The sequence below is a fragment of the Molothrus aeneus genome, chromosome 6, assembly GCF_037042795.1.
Source record: "Molothrus aeneus isolate 106 chromosome 6, BPBGC_Maene_1.0, whole genome shotgun sequence".
NCBI classification, from domain to species: Eukaryota; Metazoa; Chordata; class Aves; order Passeriformes; family Icteridae; genus Molothrus; species Molothrus aeneus.
Genome location: NC_089651.1, coordinates 16532345 through 16549910, shown reverse-complemented (window position 1 = coordinate 16549910; position 17566 = coordinate 16532345). Strand labels below are relative to the sequence as shown.

The window sequence follows — 17566 nt, the reverse complement described above, 5'->3', positions numbered from 1 at the left end:
TATGGGTGTGGATCATCAGTTTCCCCTCTCAGCACACACTTTTGCAGGCAGATCTGTGTAAAAGGACTGGCAGATACAAAAAATTTGTGGGCTTAGACCTTTACCAGACAATTTGCCAGAAGAGCATGACTCCATAACAGAATCTGGCATCTCTTCATCCCACCACTATCCTTGCCTGCTCTTTCAGTGCCACCAGCTGTCCAAATGAATGTATGATTCCCTCCCCTCCATCATCATGTCTCCTTTTTTGAATGTTACGTGGTGGTGCTGGATTGGCCAGAGCTTTTCATCAGTAACAGACAGTTTGGTTTCTGATTCCTTACTCATGCCTTAGCTCTGCAGGAGGCAGCAGCAAGGAAATGGGCCTCATCCCTTCGGGGCTTTGCTACCTGTATTCACCATTCCCTAATTCAGTATTCCAGAGCTACCTGTCTCAGTAACACTGTGAGGAGAGGCTGAACTGGATTTCAGCTTCTCTGTGTGTTTATGAGAGTGAGAGAAAAAATGTGCAAGATAGAGAATGGTCATCTGGATGCTAGACACAATTATTGGGCCACCCTCCTGCAGAGGAGAATGGGATGTTTTAGGGGAGTTAGAACAAGAATGGGTTATAGAACATTTAAATGTCAGGTTGGTTGTTCAGGTCTGCCCAGAGGAGTAGAAGTTGGAAGTTCCCACCTGCTGGTGGCATGGATACCTGTGCCAGTGCTGTGAGATAACTTGAGTAGTTCCTCAGTTCTGCAGTAGTTCTGCAGTTTGTTCCTGCAGACACCATTTTCAGCTGGCATTTTTTCTGGCAGAGTCTAAGAACTCTGGAATGTAAGTCACCTTTTCCAGCTGCAGTTCGGGTTTCCTGCCAAGAAACTGGAGTTCCTGCCAAGTTCCCTGGACTTTCTGTCAGTAGTTAGTGAGCTGAGGGAGGTATCTGCCTGATTTAGATTTGTACAGGCTGGCACCTTTTCAGTCTGGGGGGAGTCTCCTACATGGTCTGCAACTAAATGAAGAGGAATGGGCCACTTTATTATTCTGTCATCCCTTTCACTGGACATACTCTTGGAGTGAGTTTTATATTTTAAGTAATTTGTTTCTGAAGGCAGAAGATACTCTGACAGGAGAAACCAAGCAAACAGACCAAAAAAATGCCTTAACGAAGTGGGCTAGAATTCTATAAAAGTAGCAAAATGGATTTGAAAGGAAATGGATTATCACCCATTAAGGAGTGTTTTAATGCTTTACGTGAAAGAAGTTGGATTTTTGGTACACGGTTCACTGAAACCACAACTGCTATCAAAACAGATAGGGATGAAAAAGACAAGGGCCAAAGAGTAAGGAATGAGTATAGGAGGAAAACCTCAGGAGCAGAGGCAGGCAAAAGACAGTCAGGAATGATGTGAAAGCAACGGGGAAAGAAGTAAGTCAAGTCAGGTTGAGGAAAGGTGTCTCTTCCCACTGGTGGCCTATGTTTTCCCGTTCACTTCCTCCCAAAGCCCAAGATATACATGCAGAAACCCAAAACATCTCAGGCTATACAGAAAGAAAAGATAGAGGATAATCCCACAGATGGCATATTTGTTTTGTGCAACTTTTGTGTTCAGCACCACAAGGATTAGTGCATTAACAGTACACAGACTTCAGAGAGATGGTTTCACAGGAGAAGGAAGTGCCTCAGGGTTTGCTTCTGTGAAGTCAATGGGAATGTTGCTATTTGCTGCAGTGAAAAGAGGGACAAGTCCTTATCTGACTGTCTTAAAATGTTACAAAACAGCAGACTTAATCAGTAACTGAAGCCTCCAGGCTTGTCCTGAAGCTGCTTGTTCACCACCTCCTGTTATGTTCTGTGGAGGGCTGTGAGGTCCTTTCAAGGTGAGAGCAGGGTTTTTGCAAAGTGCATCCTTTCCTGGTGTCACTTGTGGTGCCTGGAGTAATTTCCCTTATTTTCTTTCTCCTCTGTTACCTGGGTGCTCCATTTTCACTTGGCTTCTCAAAGTGGTGATACCACTGGGCCTAGGTCAGTTTCAGCCAAGCTTCCTTCCAGATGAAATAGTGAGGACTGTAAGGCTTGGTGCAAACTGCCTGCCCAGCTTCCTTCTATGTTTTTGTGTCTATCTCTAGCCCCATTTCTTCCTTTTAGTGCTTGTATTCAAATCCACTCACAGTTTTGACTTCTTTCCTGATATTTGGCTGTGACAGTGCTGCACACAGGTGCCCCAAACGAGTTCCTTCTCCATAAATATATTTCTCTCAGCACCCCTTCAAAACATGACCCTTTTCATAAGCTTCAGTGCTTGTTTTCAAACCCATTCCCTTTCCCGGTCTTGCAGCTCCTTGGTCTAACTCAGAACTGCACATATCCATCTCCTCCTAACAGACATAAACCTAATGCTCTGAGCCTCCCCTCCTGCCTCTGATCCTTCTCTCGGTTTCTCACCCTTTCTACCCTTTACACTTTCTTTGCTCTGTGCTGATGAACATTTGCTCTCAAGGGGAAAGAAGACCTTAGTCTGTGCATGAAACACCAGGGATGTTCTGAAGAATCACTGAGCCAAACCTTCATCCCTGTCCAGAGGAAATGGGATGTCATCTCACTTTCTGAAATGAGAAAGGCAGCCTTTCTGAGGCCCCCTGATGGACTTACAGGTGTAAGAGCCTATGACACATCTTGCACTGAACTCTAGGCATGGAAGATTGCTGAAAAACCTATTCTAATCCATCATCGCCTGCATTTTCAAGTCTTGTTTTACTGGATTTATAACCTCAAAGGGAACTGAGAACTAACAGGAACAACACCCTGCACCATTTTCATGCTTCCAGCACAGCTGACCCATTCTTGGGTATCTCCAGAGTAAAAGTGTGAGGACTATCCAAAGAGCAGTGTGAACACCAGCCCAGCATCAGTTTTTCCTTGACTGCCAGGACAGGAGGGCATTATTACTTACTATTTAATTTCAAGTACAAAAGGCAAAGGAAGGAAAGGGTTAGTGAAATGACATATTTTAGTTTTCAGTAGCTCTCTAAACATCCCTAAGGATTTTCTTACCTCCCATTAAAATTTTAACTAAAAAATGATGATTGTAAGGAATCCAGCAGTGATACAGGCAAAGAAAAGTAGACTGTTAAATACTTTTGCTGCAATAAATCTCCAGGCACTTGGAAGCTGGTAGGGCACGGGGAGGAGAAAGGGTGGATGAAACATGGGCTGCATATTTTAGTAGGATGACTAAAAAGTCCTGTATCAGGACTCAGCAAATACAAGATGTATAATTTCTAAAGTGTTTTATTGCTCCATTCTTGCAAGTTGTACTTTTGTCACTGTTCCTGTCTATATGAAAACAAAAAACTTTCCCAGTTCCTGCAGAGCCCTGCTTACTCTGCCCTCATCTTTCCCTCTAAGCTTGTTAAATAAACTGCTCAGCTGAATAACTAGAGATATCCCCTACTCTTTTCTCCCAACCCAGCAGTCTTTTCCTCTCCAGCATTTTTTTCAGTGCTCTTTTTCATTCTCTCTGCTGACTCCATTTGCTTATGAAGATGAGGGGTCCAAAGCCACCCGAGAACCAGATCTGCCCACATTCCTGCATTCAAGGCTGAGTGTTTGCTTTCTTCTTTCTCTTTTCATTGAAAAATGGTATCCACTTAAAAGAACTATAAATGAATCTGAGTAGATAAAAATGAGTCTGTACAATGTGTGTGCCCACAAACCTAAAACAGTTTTAGGGAGGCTTAGGGAAATCTCTGATGTAGAAGTCACAGATGTGGAACAGATATCCCCTTTCCCAAGCATTTGCATGCATGTGGAAGGGAGCAGGTAGAGCTCAGGGAGGCCTGAGCCTGAAGTGACTGAGTTTAGTGAAAGCCTTTCTCTTCTCAGTTGGAAATTGAGATATGTGCTTTGCCTGGTTGGTTCCTTGTGCCCATTGCTAAGGCTTCAGTCAGTTGGGTGAATGATGCCCTTCCAGAAACTCACAGCTTGTTGCTTTTAGCTTTAGTGTAACTGAATGATGGAACCAGGGCAAGCAGAACATTAACCACAAAGCAGCAGGCACGAGAAGTCAAGGAACGAATTACATTAAGATTTTTTCACTGTATTTACCAGCCATTTGATTTTTCTGAATGCCCATTAACAAGCAGGGGAAAGCAGCCACTACCTGGTTAGCATAGGGCAGGCAAAAAAGAGCAACGCATTCAGTTTTGCAAAGCACAAATACTATGCATTTCCTCTTTCTCTGTGTAAGACAATGATGTCTGTCTTGCATTTTCCATTAGAGAATAAGAAAGTACTCAACAAGCTCTCCAGTCAAATTGCTGTGTGCAGAAAGTGCTTGTCTACTGTAGTTACTGGGTTGCTCATGTTTGGAATTAAAGTGAAGTACATTATGACCAAACCACCAGTATCCACCAGTCTCTGCTATGAGGAAGCCCTTTGCTCCTGACAGAATGTTCCCATCTTGGGGATGAAAGGTTCCACTCCTCGCAGCATTCTACCACATTGGAAGGCAGATACAAGGGGCCCATTTCCTTCCAGGAGCTGGAGATAGAAATTATTTGAATTTGATAGAACGGTGGGGCCAACAGTCCCAATATTGAGAAAACCATCATGGGGTGTTAATGATCATGAACAGGCATCACCTCCATTGTCTACATCGGATAAAAAACACCTTCAATATCCATGTTCAAAGAGTGACCCCTAGCATGTTTGATAAAGATTAATCTCCCAATCCAAGAAAATGAAAGGGGACTAGAAATTCCAAAAAAAAGGCTACCTTTCCAGAAGTAGCTGGTCCCTTTCCCTCAGTAGCCCCCCAGAGCGTTTCCTCAAGTATGACCTTCTGCACATCCTCTAACACAGAAGCAGATTAAGAGCATATAACTGTGCTTCCTGGAGGCCCACGTGGCACAAAAGGCTGTATCACGTGTCCAGTGCCCAGTCCTTGTTAACACTGCAGCCTGATCTAGGGGCTGGCTGAAGGAGATCTTCCAGTAGCACACAGCTCTGCCTCCCTCTCTGGCTCCTAACTGCACTGGAATGCATGCCAGTGCCATGGAGGCTGTGCTGTGGAAAGAGCATAAATTCAGGACAGTGAGGTAGTAGGTCTTGACCCTGGCAGAAACAGGCAGATGTGTAACAGCCTGCTTCCACATTCAGCATCTTCATTTCCAGGTACCTGTTTAGGGAGGATCTGAAGGTGCTCAGAAGCCTGCGAGTGCAAACCACAGCACACGCAGATGGCAACACTCAGCCATAGCTCATTTTCCAAATGATGCTTCCCTGGGACCACTCAGGTGCTTTAGGCTTAGTCATGATAGGGCGGCAAGGAGAAACTCAGAACGAAATAAAATGCGAGCAAGGAAAGCCTGATGCCTGGTATAGACAGAGAGCTTAGCAAGGCTGCAAAGTAAAGCATCAATGGGCAGCCACATGGAAATACCCCGTGTTTTTAACAGCAGGAGTAGGATGGGATTTGCCTGTGTCCAGCATTACAGTCACTGACATTTCCATGTGGAGCGGCCAAGTGAATCCTAATAATGGACTGACCTATTTCAGTCATGTGGTACTGTGTCCTCCTGCCAGGTGAGACAGCAATGCTTCCCCACTCAGGAAAAAACTAGGAGCTTCCCCCTAGGTACTTTATGCTCCCAGGTTCTTTATTTCTGTAGGCGTCCCATCCTAAACACTCTTCCTCTTCCTGCTCATTGTCTTCATCCCCCACACACCCCCACGCACGTGGCTCTGGATCTCCTCATCATGTTCTTCTCGTTAAAAACCCCATTGTTCATTTGTTTGTTTGTTCTCTCTCTTTCTCTTCTCTTTTTCTCTCTCTTTCCCTCTCGTTTTTTTTTTTTTCCTTCTTTCTTTCTTTCTTTTTTTGTCTCCTCTGTTTTGTGTACCCAGGCAGCCCATTGAGTAACTTCTTTGACGTAATTAAACAACTTTTTTCAGACGAGAAGAACGGGCAGGTGAGCCATCCCCCCGGCACGCCAACCAAGCATAGCGCAAACAGCAAGCGGAGCGATTCCGGTTCTAATGACTATGGGTCTAGAGGAGACAATAAGTACCCTGCTGGCAAAGACAAGGCAAAGATGGTCTCATCAGTCGGCCTACAAGACCAACCTTAAATAAACACATAAAAAATTAAATAACTTAGAGAAAAAAAAAAAAGGAAACAGAACAAAACAAAAAGAAAAAAAGCAAGAAAGAATGAAAGAATATTCCTTAGCAAGCTAGCCTCTAAACTAGAAGGATGTATATACCTTGCCACAACAGTACAAAACTGTCTATAGACAAATTTTGTATGAAGGAATGACTGTATATATATACATATATATATTTATATATGATATATAATATATATCTCAGAAACAAACACAAAAACAAACGAATGAAAGAATGAAAAGAAAAGAAAGAAAAGAAAAGGTAGCACAGATGACAAACCCAGTTCACCAGATCTTGGGTTGTGGTTTTTTTCGATTGGTTTTTTTTCCTCCCTTTTTTTGAATGTTTTGCTTTTTTTCTCCTTCCTGATTTTTTGGTTTTTTTCTTTTTTGATTTTTTTTTTTTTTGTTTCTTTTGTTTTCTTTTGTTTTGTTTCTTGTTCTGTTCATGCTCTCTCTGTGTTTCTGACGACACCACTTGTTTCCGCTCTGCTACCAGGAATTATCCCGAAAAGTTAACATGTCAGCCACGGCTTCACCTTCTGTGCTCTGCGGACACTTGTTGACGGAAGGCAACCGATGTAGACTGTCCAAGGACCAGTCCTGTTTGAGGTTCCCAGCCTCCCCTCTCCCTTCAGGAAGTGGGCTTCTTCCCCACTTCTCCCCAGTCACCTCCCCAGTGCACGCCTGGTTTTTTTTCTCCCCTCTCTTTTTCTTTTTTGGTGCTCCACAAGAGAGATCTGCTCAGTTATGGGATTGCAGAGTCTGGGCTCAAAGGAGGTTGCAGATTGTTGGAGTGAATTATTTACCCTTGGCAACTTCTGTCCGCGCAGGTGATCGCAGCCCGGAGAGGGAGGGTGTGGGGAAGGAGACGGGTGTAGCGGGAGCGCAGTGTTCCGTGAATCCAGAGCGCGTTCTCATCAGAAACCAGCCAGGAGCAACTCAAAACTAAGCGTTGAACCAAGACAATATTGGGGAGCTTCATCACGGGATTTTCTTATCTTTTTTTTTTTTTTTCTCCCCACCACCTTTTCCTTTTCTTTTGCCCCCTTTTTTATATATACATGTATATATGTGTGTATATTTATGTATAAATATACATACATACATATATATATACACACACACAACTAATTGGTTTTTTTATACTGTATCATTTTGCTTTTTAACCTGCTGGAAGGGGAAAGGAGTAAACATAGGAGGGAGAGGGGGTTCAATGAATAAACACATACAAACAAAACATTAAAACTTAGGGAAAAGGCAACTTCTGGTAGCAAAGAAGAGGGACAAGACTCTGCCAAGGACTGTCTCTCCCATCACCAGGCACAGTTGCCGCTGCTGCTACTGCTGCTCCTCCTTCGACACCTTCCTCCCCACCTGTCAACTCCCTGCCACTGTGCCACCGCGCTGGGACCTTCTTCAACCAGCTGGATCCTCCACCACACCCTGCATTTAGAGGCAATTGTTGTGTTGCTAGTGCTGCATTGATATCAGTATTATTATTTCTTTAAGTTATCAGTTTCATTTGTTGGCTTGGGTGGTTTTTTTCTTAAAAAAAAAAAGGAAAAAAGAAAAAAAAAAGAAAAAAAAAAGAAGATGAAGAGGAGGAAGAAAAGAGACTTATATTGGGTTTTATTTCCTCTGTGTGTATGTGTGTGTGTGTGCAAAATCACTGGCACTTGGTTCATCAGAGCAAGACAAGGTGGAGTCAGGGCAATGGGAGACTTAATCACGAAGCTACTGTAAACTTTAAAATTTACTGCAAGATATTTTTATAAAGTTTTTGGTTTGTTTTTTTTTTTTTTTTTTTTTTCTTTTGAAAGGGAGGAGGGTGGGATTGGGTGGATGGGGACCTTTTTTTTTGTGTTTCAGTTATTAGGTCTTGGTTATTTATATATACATATATATATATTTAAAAAAATAAGCTGTTAGATATATCTTCTGTTTAATAACTGTGTAGAGGCAACATTGATTCTTATTTATTTTGCAGAGGAGGGGGAAAAAAGACACAGAAACCTTGTAAGTGTTCATTTTGTGACTTTGAGAAAGAAGAATTGCCACCTTTTTTCCTCCTCCTCAAGAGTTATGTGACCAAGTGTAACTTATTCTGGCCCAAGCTCAAAGGTTAAACAAATAAAAAAATGTGGTTTTACACGTGGAAGACAAAACACAGTGAGAAGTATTTCTTGACTGAGATTTTAAGAATGTAGGCTTAGCATTAGTGTTCAGCTCTTTTATGACCTTCGATTGCTGCTCGTTGGGTTCCTATGGGTGTATGTTGTATCGCAAGATTTTTTTTTTAATGATAATGTTGGATGAGTTCTTTTTTGTTGTTGTTGTCGTTGTTGGTTTTTTTAATCATTTTTCCCCTTCTTGGACCAGTTTTACTTGTACATAGGTTTGAAGATTAAAAGGAATTTTTAAAGACACAACTGGGGCAAAGACCTTTGACTTCTGCCCTGTTTCCCCATTCCCCCAAATGGGAGGGATTTATTTTAATTTTTTTGCTTTATTTATTTATTTATTTATTTTCCCTACTCTTAAACTTTTCTCTCTTGTATTGCTGTGTGCATGTCAGACACCAGGGGGTGATGGCTGGGGAGGGGGGGAGGCAAGGGTGCAGGAGAGGGGGGCAGTTTTAATTGCATGACATTGCTGTAAATTAGTCTCTTTTGCTTTCGTTGTCTTTCCTGCCTCTGCCCTCTCTCTACTTCTCCTCCGAGCTCCCCTCCCATCACCCCCGTCCTTCTTTTCCCTCTTTTCTCTTCCCTTGTGTATAGATTTTGATGCTTCTGTTACATTGTACCTCTACAAAAGGCTGGGATTTCAATACAAGATAATAATAATAATTTAAAAATACCTATATCAGCAAAACCCATGTGGTACAAGCAGGAAGGGGATTACTCACACAAGATATAAGAATAAATGAAAGCAATACCTCTTGTTATCCTTCCTATTTTGTACTTCGAAGACACACACTCGCGCACACACACATATACAGACACAAACTGACATTATTTAATGGTTTGAAATGGACAAAAAATCTGATGTATCCCTTGTTAAATAACTGTGAGCAACTTTAGTTCAAAAACCAATAAATTCATTCAGTAAAGATACCACCTGTTGAGTGTCCTGTTTATGTCCGTGAAAACCAACTCCTGGCTGGTGCCAGAGCCAGTGAGTACCGTGGCTAGGTCTCCTGCACTGCAGGAGCTGAAGATGGCAGCTGAAGGAAGGCAGCGTCCTCCTGGCCGTGGAACTAACGCCAGGGCCTGAGGAGCAAGGACAGCCCAACCCTCTAGGCCTGGCTTTCTGCAGTAATGTGTTCCAAAAGCTTAATCCAAATTTCAGAGCAATTGCAGGTCTGGTCTGGATGGAAACCACGGTACCAAAAACTGTGGCTGCTGGTGATTGTTCTCCTCTCTAACCTGAGCTGCTTCCAGATTTGGCTGTAGGAAGGATTGCTGCACCTCCCTGCCTGAAACACTCAGTCACACACATTTGAAAAATCTGCTCAGGTACGTCCCTGGCACGTGTGGGTCCAGGGTTTGTCGCTGGTTGGTTGGGCAGCCCGTGTGGCTGCTGGCTTGTCACACCTTGCTCTCTGTGCCTTTTCCCTGGGTTTGACACTGCACCCAGCAGTGTGCTCCTGGGCTCTGCCCTGCCTGGTGCTTCCCACAGGGCTGGGGCAGCATGGCAGGCCCGGGCTCACAGCAGGGCCTGGGCACACCCTGGCCTGGTGCTCACCACAGCCCAGCCAGCTCCGAACGTGTCCCCCTCATGTCCCCTCTCCTGTGCCCTCTCCAGAGCTGCCCCGGCCAGGCCAGCCAGGGTTTCCCACCACGAGCCTGTGAGGGGCAAGCACCACCCGCCATGGAGGGAAGGCGAGGGGAGATCTTCTGGAAGGTTCCGTGATGCTGCCTCGGCCTCAGGGAGGCTCTGGTGAGGTGAGGGTGGCTGGGGAGCCTCTGCCCTGCCAGGCAGCACCCAAGCAGCAGCCATACAAAATACAGTCTCATCTAGGAAAAAGCCTGAGTGTTTATAGGGCCTTTGGGGGATTCACTGGTCTGCTAAAACTGGAGGGGAGTGGAGGAGTTGACAAAGATGAAAAGATGAGGAGAATCACAAGTGCTGCAGGATTTGGTCTCTGTAGCACTGGAAACCCAGAACTGGGAAGTAGCTGTACATCATTTGCATCTCTGTAAGTACAAGGATGTGCTGGGCTGCAGCGTGAGGGGAAATGGGATTTAAGTGCACTGTGGCAGTAGGTGTATGCTGCTGCTTTTTCTGTTTCGCTCTCTCTTTTCAGCAATGTTCATGAACTTCTATGATCTGTTCATGTCTCCAGTGCTATGCACAATTAGCATCCCCAGTACTGCAAATTATGGTCTTCAAAAGCTATTAGAAGAAAAGAACAATTTTGCAAAGTGGAGGACCTCATGCTCTGGCCTGCCCACATTTACTCTGCCTTTCTGGCTGGCCATGTTCTAACACAGTCATTTGCTACATGGTGTTGTATTTGTAGTGCATAGGAGGGGGCTGTGCTTCTGCCCAAACTGAGTTTCTAATTTAAACTGTTGTCCACACAACACCCTTCTTATTTTATACCTTAAATCTGAAACCAAGTAGTAAATGTAGCTGGGGATTTTGGTCTGCCTTTGTGACTGAGGTAGCTGGATTCTCTCTGCTGCCAGGTGGGGGCTACTGCCCTCATCCAAGCCCCATCCCAGGTGATGGCTGATGAGATGCTGGGAGCTGTGCCACCTGCACTTCATTAGCTGGGGTTCTGAGCTCTGTAGCTCTTTGGTTCTCTTGGAGAGCTTACCTCTTTGGACTCAGTAGCTAAAAAATTTCCTGCGTTTTAAGTTCATCTGTCTGATTTCCTCTGGGTGAAGCAACGCAGCGTAGGACCTTCCAGGAGTAAACTGAAGACAAGGCAAGTGTGTAATACTCCACTTGGCATTCTCTGTTTGTCTGTTTTGCAAGTTGATGTTAGTTTAGACGCGTGTATACCTGGAAAATATGTTTGTGCTTAAGGTGAACAGTTTTTAATTGAGCCGGTATCTGACAAGTGCTACATAAAGCAATAATGGTGTATTACACATCAAATGAGCAGCTGAGTCCATAGTCAGGAGGGTAAATCTCATAGCCACATGTCAGTCTGGGGGCTGAGAAAGAGGTTGGTTGTGTTGGAGAGCACTAATGCAAATTGTCCCGGCTTTGCAAACAATGCGTGACGATTTCCTCAGTAGTCAGGCTGGCTTTAATGGAAGTGATGGGATGCAAATGCCTGAGCTCTAATGGCTCTCACTGAGCTTAGGCAAAAACATCGTTTGTAAAGCAATGAAACTGTGTGAGGCTTCCAGGTAGTGCTAATTCTGTGTCCTCTGTTACAAGGTATGCCTTCTTTCCTGGTGACTCAGACAGCGCGTTTAGCCCATCAGGCTCGGACATTTTCTGAAATAGCACAGCAGAATGCCCACAGGGATTGTGTTCTGTAGGGAAGTCTGCAGGACTGCCCCTACCTTTGCTTCATTTCAGCTGTATACAACCCATGGTATGTGAGCTTCTCTTAGAAGGGCAGAGTGTTTTGGTGAGGAAGAGATTTAGCTCTGAATTTCTTACTATAGAAGACAACAGGGAGGGAAGAGAGACACTTGTCTAAAAACTAGAAAGTATCTTAGTTCTTTGTTGTACCCTTTAATCTTCTTATTTTATTTAAAACCACTTCAACAGCTGCAGCTCCTGCTTAATTTGGAGAACAAAACCGTAGTAGTTCAACTGTCTGGGGATACTTGAGGCCACAAGTGGAAGGGAAACCCACATTTGAGGGCAAGTCCTTTCTTCTTCTAAATGCACAATTTATTGTGGGGGTTATTTTTAGTGCTGTAATCTCACTGAGTGCCGCTGAGAGAAACTGTGCCAGGCAGGCTTTGAAGGGCTTGAGAAATGGGATTTCCTGTTCCACCGGCTCAGCGCTGACTCTTGCCATTGTCAGGAGCTATTATCGCCTTCTGGCAGCCAAAGGAGATAACACAGCCTCAAGGTCAGGGAAGACACGAGCTTTCATCAACGGCATTAGCAGAAGGGAGAGTTTGCTCGCAGCCAGGGTGGGTGCTTCTGGTGTAGCCAGCGACCTCTGCCCGGGCATCTCTGCCCGTGGATCCCAAAGCTACGGCACAAGCCAGGCTGGAAGGGCCGTGCTGAGAACAGGCTGCTCATTGCTGTGCCGCTCTGGGCTCTCGGTGCCCCCAAGGTGGGCACTGCACCGCATCTCTGGGCACCGTGTTCCAGAAACAGCTGCCTGGCAGAGGAGAGAAGTTGATTTCTCTGCTCCACAGCTTTTCATTGAGCTGCTCTTTGTTGAACACTTCTGCAAAGTGTTCTCTCTTCTGTGGGACATTCCTGGGTCTGGAAGGCAGTACTGGCCCAGCCCTGGGAATGGGACACACTTCTCTCCATGTTGTCCAGAAGAGAAGGAAAACAGGTTGGTCTAGGGAAGTAGCAAGTCTTGGTATGGGAAGCACTTCTAGGTTCTAGAAGAACTGTCAGAAAAAGCAGCTGTGTTTAATGTAAGGCCTCATAGGCTCTTGAAAAGTATTCACATTGAGGCAGTGACTTCAAATTGCAGCGTCTGTTTGGATTGTTCCTCTATGGAAAGTTCTCAAAGTTTCCTTGTTCTCAAAGGAAAATCAAATTTCAGAGTGGATGAAACTAAGCTGAAATAAGGCAGTCCCGACTCACAGTGGAGTTAGAATTAGATTCCAGGGGTATGTTGTTTGTAACAATTGCCTTGGTCAAGTCTTATTATTTAGGAGATGCGCAGTTGGGGTAGTGATTTCTCTCCTGTCTGAAGCAAATTACTTCAATGTTCCTGGTCTGGTTTATTGAACTGTGCTGCTCAAAATTAGGGGCAAGGATGTATCAGGGAATGTATTGGAGCTACACTCATTAGGGATGCCTTGGTGATATGTGAAAAGCCACAGTTGTACAAAAAGTACAACAAAAAGTCCTATTTGTAGGACTAAGTAACAGCTGTCACCCTGGCTGAGACCTCCCTTCACTTTATGGGAATGCTCATGAGCTCCAGCTCCCGTTGGCTTCTGATCTAAACTCTTGTGCATAAGTGCAGTGCAGGAAGTTTTTACCTCTGCCCAAGAGCCTTCAGTTTTAGCATCAAGTTCCACAATAAGAACAGAAATGGATATGGAGTAGGTAGAGCTTTATGTTTACAGAAGAGCTTAAAAAAAGGCCTTGGGACTAAACTCTGGTCCTGGCTATGTGCAGTTTTAATTGAGTTTGATGCACTAACTCTAGCTTTTATCCTGTTGCTAGCCTGTGGGGCTTGTTTTTTGTTAGTGACCCAAACAAGGCCCAGCTGCAGCCATTTACTTTAAAAAATATCGTTCTAAAAGCTGTTCTGCCAGATATGTTTGGAAGTGTGCAGCCTGTGGGCTCATACAGAGGTGTGAACACAGATACAACCCTGATGTTCAGTTTCAGTGGAGTTGCACTGCAAATTTGCCTTAGCAAAAGGGTTGAAAGAGGAGAGTCTGAGAATGTTAGGCAGAATGAGGAGAACTGCTGCCAAAGGATCTCATTTGGGAAAGGGGAACAAAGAGCTTTTGTCACCTTAACTTGTAATGGGAAGGGCTCACCACTTGCTGAGCCACTTCTGTAGCTGAGCTTGGTCTCTGGTTCATTGTCCCCAGGCTGTGTTAGTGTGCAGTTCCTGCTTGCATTTTCCTGCTCCATCTCTGAGGGGAGAGGGACAGAGTCAGCCAGACCACAGAGCAGCACTGGCCAGTCCAACCCAAAAGCTTTACCACAGCCCCTGAGGTGAGTGGCAATGGGTAGAACCAAGTGCTGTGGTGTCACTTGGAAGTACAAACTGTGTGTTTTGCAGGGATTTTGCACGACCATAAACTTCCCAGTCTGCCTGTTCTGCTACTGCTCAGCTTTCTACAGGAGAGAGGTAGAGAAATATTTTGTAGTATGCAAAAATCCTGTAGAGAGACAGAATATGGTGTCACCCACTACATGCTGTGTGAGGTGATGAGGCAGTTGTGCTACAGAGCTTTGGTGCTGGGCCTTGTACAATGCCCTGCTGATTATCTGGTGTGGAGAACAATGTCTAGAACACAGGCCCTTCCTCAGAGAGGACAGGGCAGCAAAGACACTGGCTTTTTCTCTTTGCTTCCCAAGACTTTTACAAGCTGTTTCATGTGCCAGCTGTCAGTGGTGCCATGCAGAGGCAGGAGAGGAGGAGAGAGAGGGGTGGATATGCCTCTCTCCAGCCTGTGTAGCTTCCATGTAGCTCTGCAGAGACATGACAGCATTCACTTGGTGTGACAGGGTCCCAGCTAAACCTCCCAGTCTGCAGGAGGGGAAGGACCAGACACAGCCCTGTCCTGCTCAAAGGGAAAGGTCAAGCAGAGCCCACTGCCACAGCAGCCTGGACAGATCAATACTGTGGCACATTACTGAGCTGTGTTTCAACAGCACACAAAAACCAAGAGTCTGTTCTGGTACCTGCAGCAAGGGACAAGCTTTCCCCATGTAGGTGTGACAGACAAGGAGAAAGAAAAGGGTACCTGTTGTCCATGCCATACATGGACATTCATCCCATACATCTCATGGGAACTGAGATGAAGAGCAATTCAGTGATTCTCTCAAAGGAACTCAGTGGCTTGGGCTGAAATTCGAATCCAGATCTTAACCTGGCAACAGCACATTCCAGTGACCAGGTCTGCAAACCTCCTCAGGGGCCTGTCCCCAAAGACAGGATCTTTCATTTCTCAGCACATCACTCGAGCTCTTTTCAGATACAAAGGCTACATTTCTATCTTTGTTAATGAAAGGAAAGTTGTTTGGGCATTGCTTGTCTTTCTTGTGGGATAACACCAAGATGCAGTGTGATATCTGCCAGCTGACAGACTGCAGAGGAACTCTGGGTCATGCAGGCTGTGCCAGCTTTGCAAGCAGCAAAACAAGTGCCCACCTTTTGGAAACCAGAGCCACTTAATTTGTGATTGGTGGGTGATTCTGAGCTCTCTGTCCCTTTGCCTGTGGGGACTTTTATGCGTGTCTGTTCTTATGAGGGTTCTTTGACATCAAGAAACATGGGAGCACAGGCTGCAATTCTTTCCTTACTTGGGAACTTAGGGGTTGATTTACAGGCTCTTTCTCCCCTTCCAATAGCTGCTTGTTCCTGCAAAACTTGTAAAGGTTTCTCATTGAATCAAAACTCCTACCTGTCTTCCAGGCAGCAGCTCAAAAATCTGGGGTACCAAGAAAAAAGGACAGGCAGATGGAGTCTTGCTTAAGCCTAATTTATTTTTTTGACCTCAGCTTTAAAAAGAACCCATGTTTTCAGTTCTTGGGCCAGAAGACTTTCACTGTAGAATAAAAGCAGTGCTGTTATGAAGCACCTGAGCTCTTTATCTGAGAAGCACCTGGATCAGAAATGAATGTTAATCCAGTAATAACAGATAATTAAACAGTTCTAATGGGGGCTTTAATCTCTTTTCTCCAGATGTAGTTTTGCTTTTGGCCTTCATCAGGGAGATTATGATGGAACACAGAGGGCTTCTAATCCAATCAAAATTCCTTGATGGATTGGAGTATTTGTTGTGCTTTCACATTTCAGCAGTGGTTACACCACAAGATTAACTTCATTCACAGGGTTGATATCTTCTTACTAAATTCAGTGTACTGGTTTGATGCAGGCAGAAGAAAGGTGGGAGGGCAGGATACAAATGTGTCCTGGATGCCTGTGCTGCACAGAATTGCTTGGGACCAGGCTTTGGGATTCAGGTGACACCTTGCAGTCTTCTGGTGCCTCAGTGCTGACTTTGTGTGAGCTTGAAGTGATCTGCCTTAAGCCTTGAACTCCGGTGGTGGCTTTGTAGTTGAAAATCTCCTTTGGAAGGAGCTTTACCTTTCCAGCTGGGAACTGTGTGTCCGCTTTCATTTGCCCTACAGATTGTGTAGAGATTCTTCCCAAGTGTCTTGGCTTCAGATTGAAATTTCTGCTTGGCAGCAGGATGCTGACAAATGCTGGCTTGCAGTGCCTGACTACCTTCCTGCTATCCACTTCCTAATGCCATCCCCTGGGAGTGAAATGAGGAAGCCCATGCACAAACCTTTTGGGTCAATAGGTGCCAATTCAAGGGAAAAAAAAACCCCAAAACTTTTTTGCTCTTCTGCAGATCATATCACTGGTGTAATAATGAATCACCACTGATATTATTGAGGTCTTGATGCACACCTTGTTTTAATATTTGCTCAGAACTGCCCATCCTCACATGCTGGGTCTGTGATGCTCTAATCACATCACATCACAGCACCTACTCTATAGATTTCACTTAAACCAGCTTAAATCAGGTTTAAACTGGTAAGATTATTCAAATGTGTGTATTATTATTTGTGCTTGCTCAAAAATGTTCTTGAAGTAGCTGGAGTTTTCACAGTTCTGCTGTAGTGGGTACAGCTGATCTTCAGCCACAATTTGTCTTCTGCTTCTTGTATTTACTCCTGCTAAGACAGGTTTTATAGACACAAGGATTCAAATTACCCTTCCTAAATTATTGAGTGTCAGTAAACCTGGTTGAAAAGGACAGAATTCTTTCTGTTACATATTTTACATAGATTTCAGGTAAATATATTGGGTTATCCACTGCCACTTTCCTGTTCTAGATTATCTTTTTAAATAGAGCCAAACACGGGGTTGTCCTTATGAATAAAAGTAAATTGTTTAGTGGGATTAATTCTGTGCTAAGAGCTATTTCATTGTCTACCAGATTTGACATGAGAGAGGTAGCTCTTCTACTTAAGTTTTGGTGCTAAGGAACAGTAATAATATTCCTTGAAATGATTTTGAGAATTAATCTTATAGACATCAGGTTTTTGTGTTACTTTGTCAAGTGCAATTAAGAGGGGAGAAACAAGTAATTTAGGAAATTTCATGTACTTGGAATTAGGGCTGTCAAGTAAAGGCCTTTCCTAAAGGAATTCAGCACACACACACAAAGGATCAGGACTCTGTAACCACTGTGTGTCCTGCCAGGCTTGGATGAGTCCGTGGTGCTGGAGAGCTGTGTTGCCCTTCTTGTCTTTCCCAGACTGGGGATTCACCTCCAACTCCTGCACTGGCAACCTGGGAGTACTCCATTGGTTCAGAGGGGGAGTTAAATTAGTGGCTGGTGCCCAGGACCTGTTTGTTTTCCCTATTTAGGTTTCCCTTCCAAGTCCTTGAGGGCAGTACTTGCTTCAGGGCAGGTGTCTTCTAAGCCTTACTGATGTCAGGTTGAAGCAGTGGTTTCCCAGAAGCTGAAATCCTCTGTGAGGTGCCATTTGCCCTTTCTGTATCTGAGCTGATCTTGCAGAGGGCTGCTCTCCACTGAGCACAAAGCCT

General features: G+C 44.5%; 1 protein-coding gene across 11 annotated transcripts in view; it reads left to right on the top strand.

The window, feature by feature from the left end:
• Positions 1 to 7852, top strand: part of BRSK2 (BR serine/threonine kinase 2) — a 303999-nt gene extending 296147 nt beyond the window's left edge. For 4 of the 11 annotated variants that reach the window (XM_066553002.1, XM_066552999.1, XM_066553001.1 and 1 more), the window contains 2 exons: positions 5891 to 5955; positions 6650 to 7852. In XM_066553002.1, coding sequence (XP_066409099.1) covers positions 5891 to 5955; positions 6650 to 7102 — 518 coding nt within the window. In that variant the 3' untranslated portion in view covers positions 7103 to 7852. The other 7 variants (XM_066553006.1, XM_066553004.1, XM_066553003.1 and 4 more) reach the window with 4 other exon arrangements.
• The last annotated feature ends 9714 nt before the right edge of the window (positions 7853 to 17566 follow it).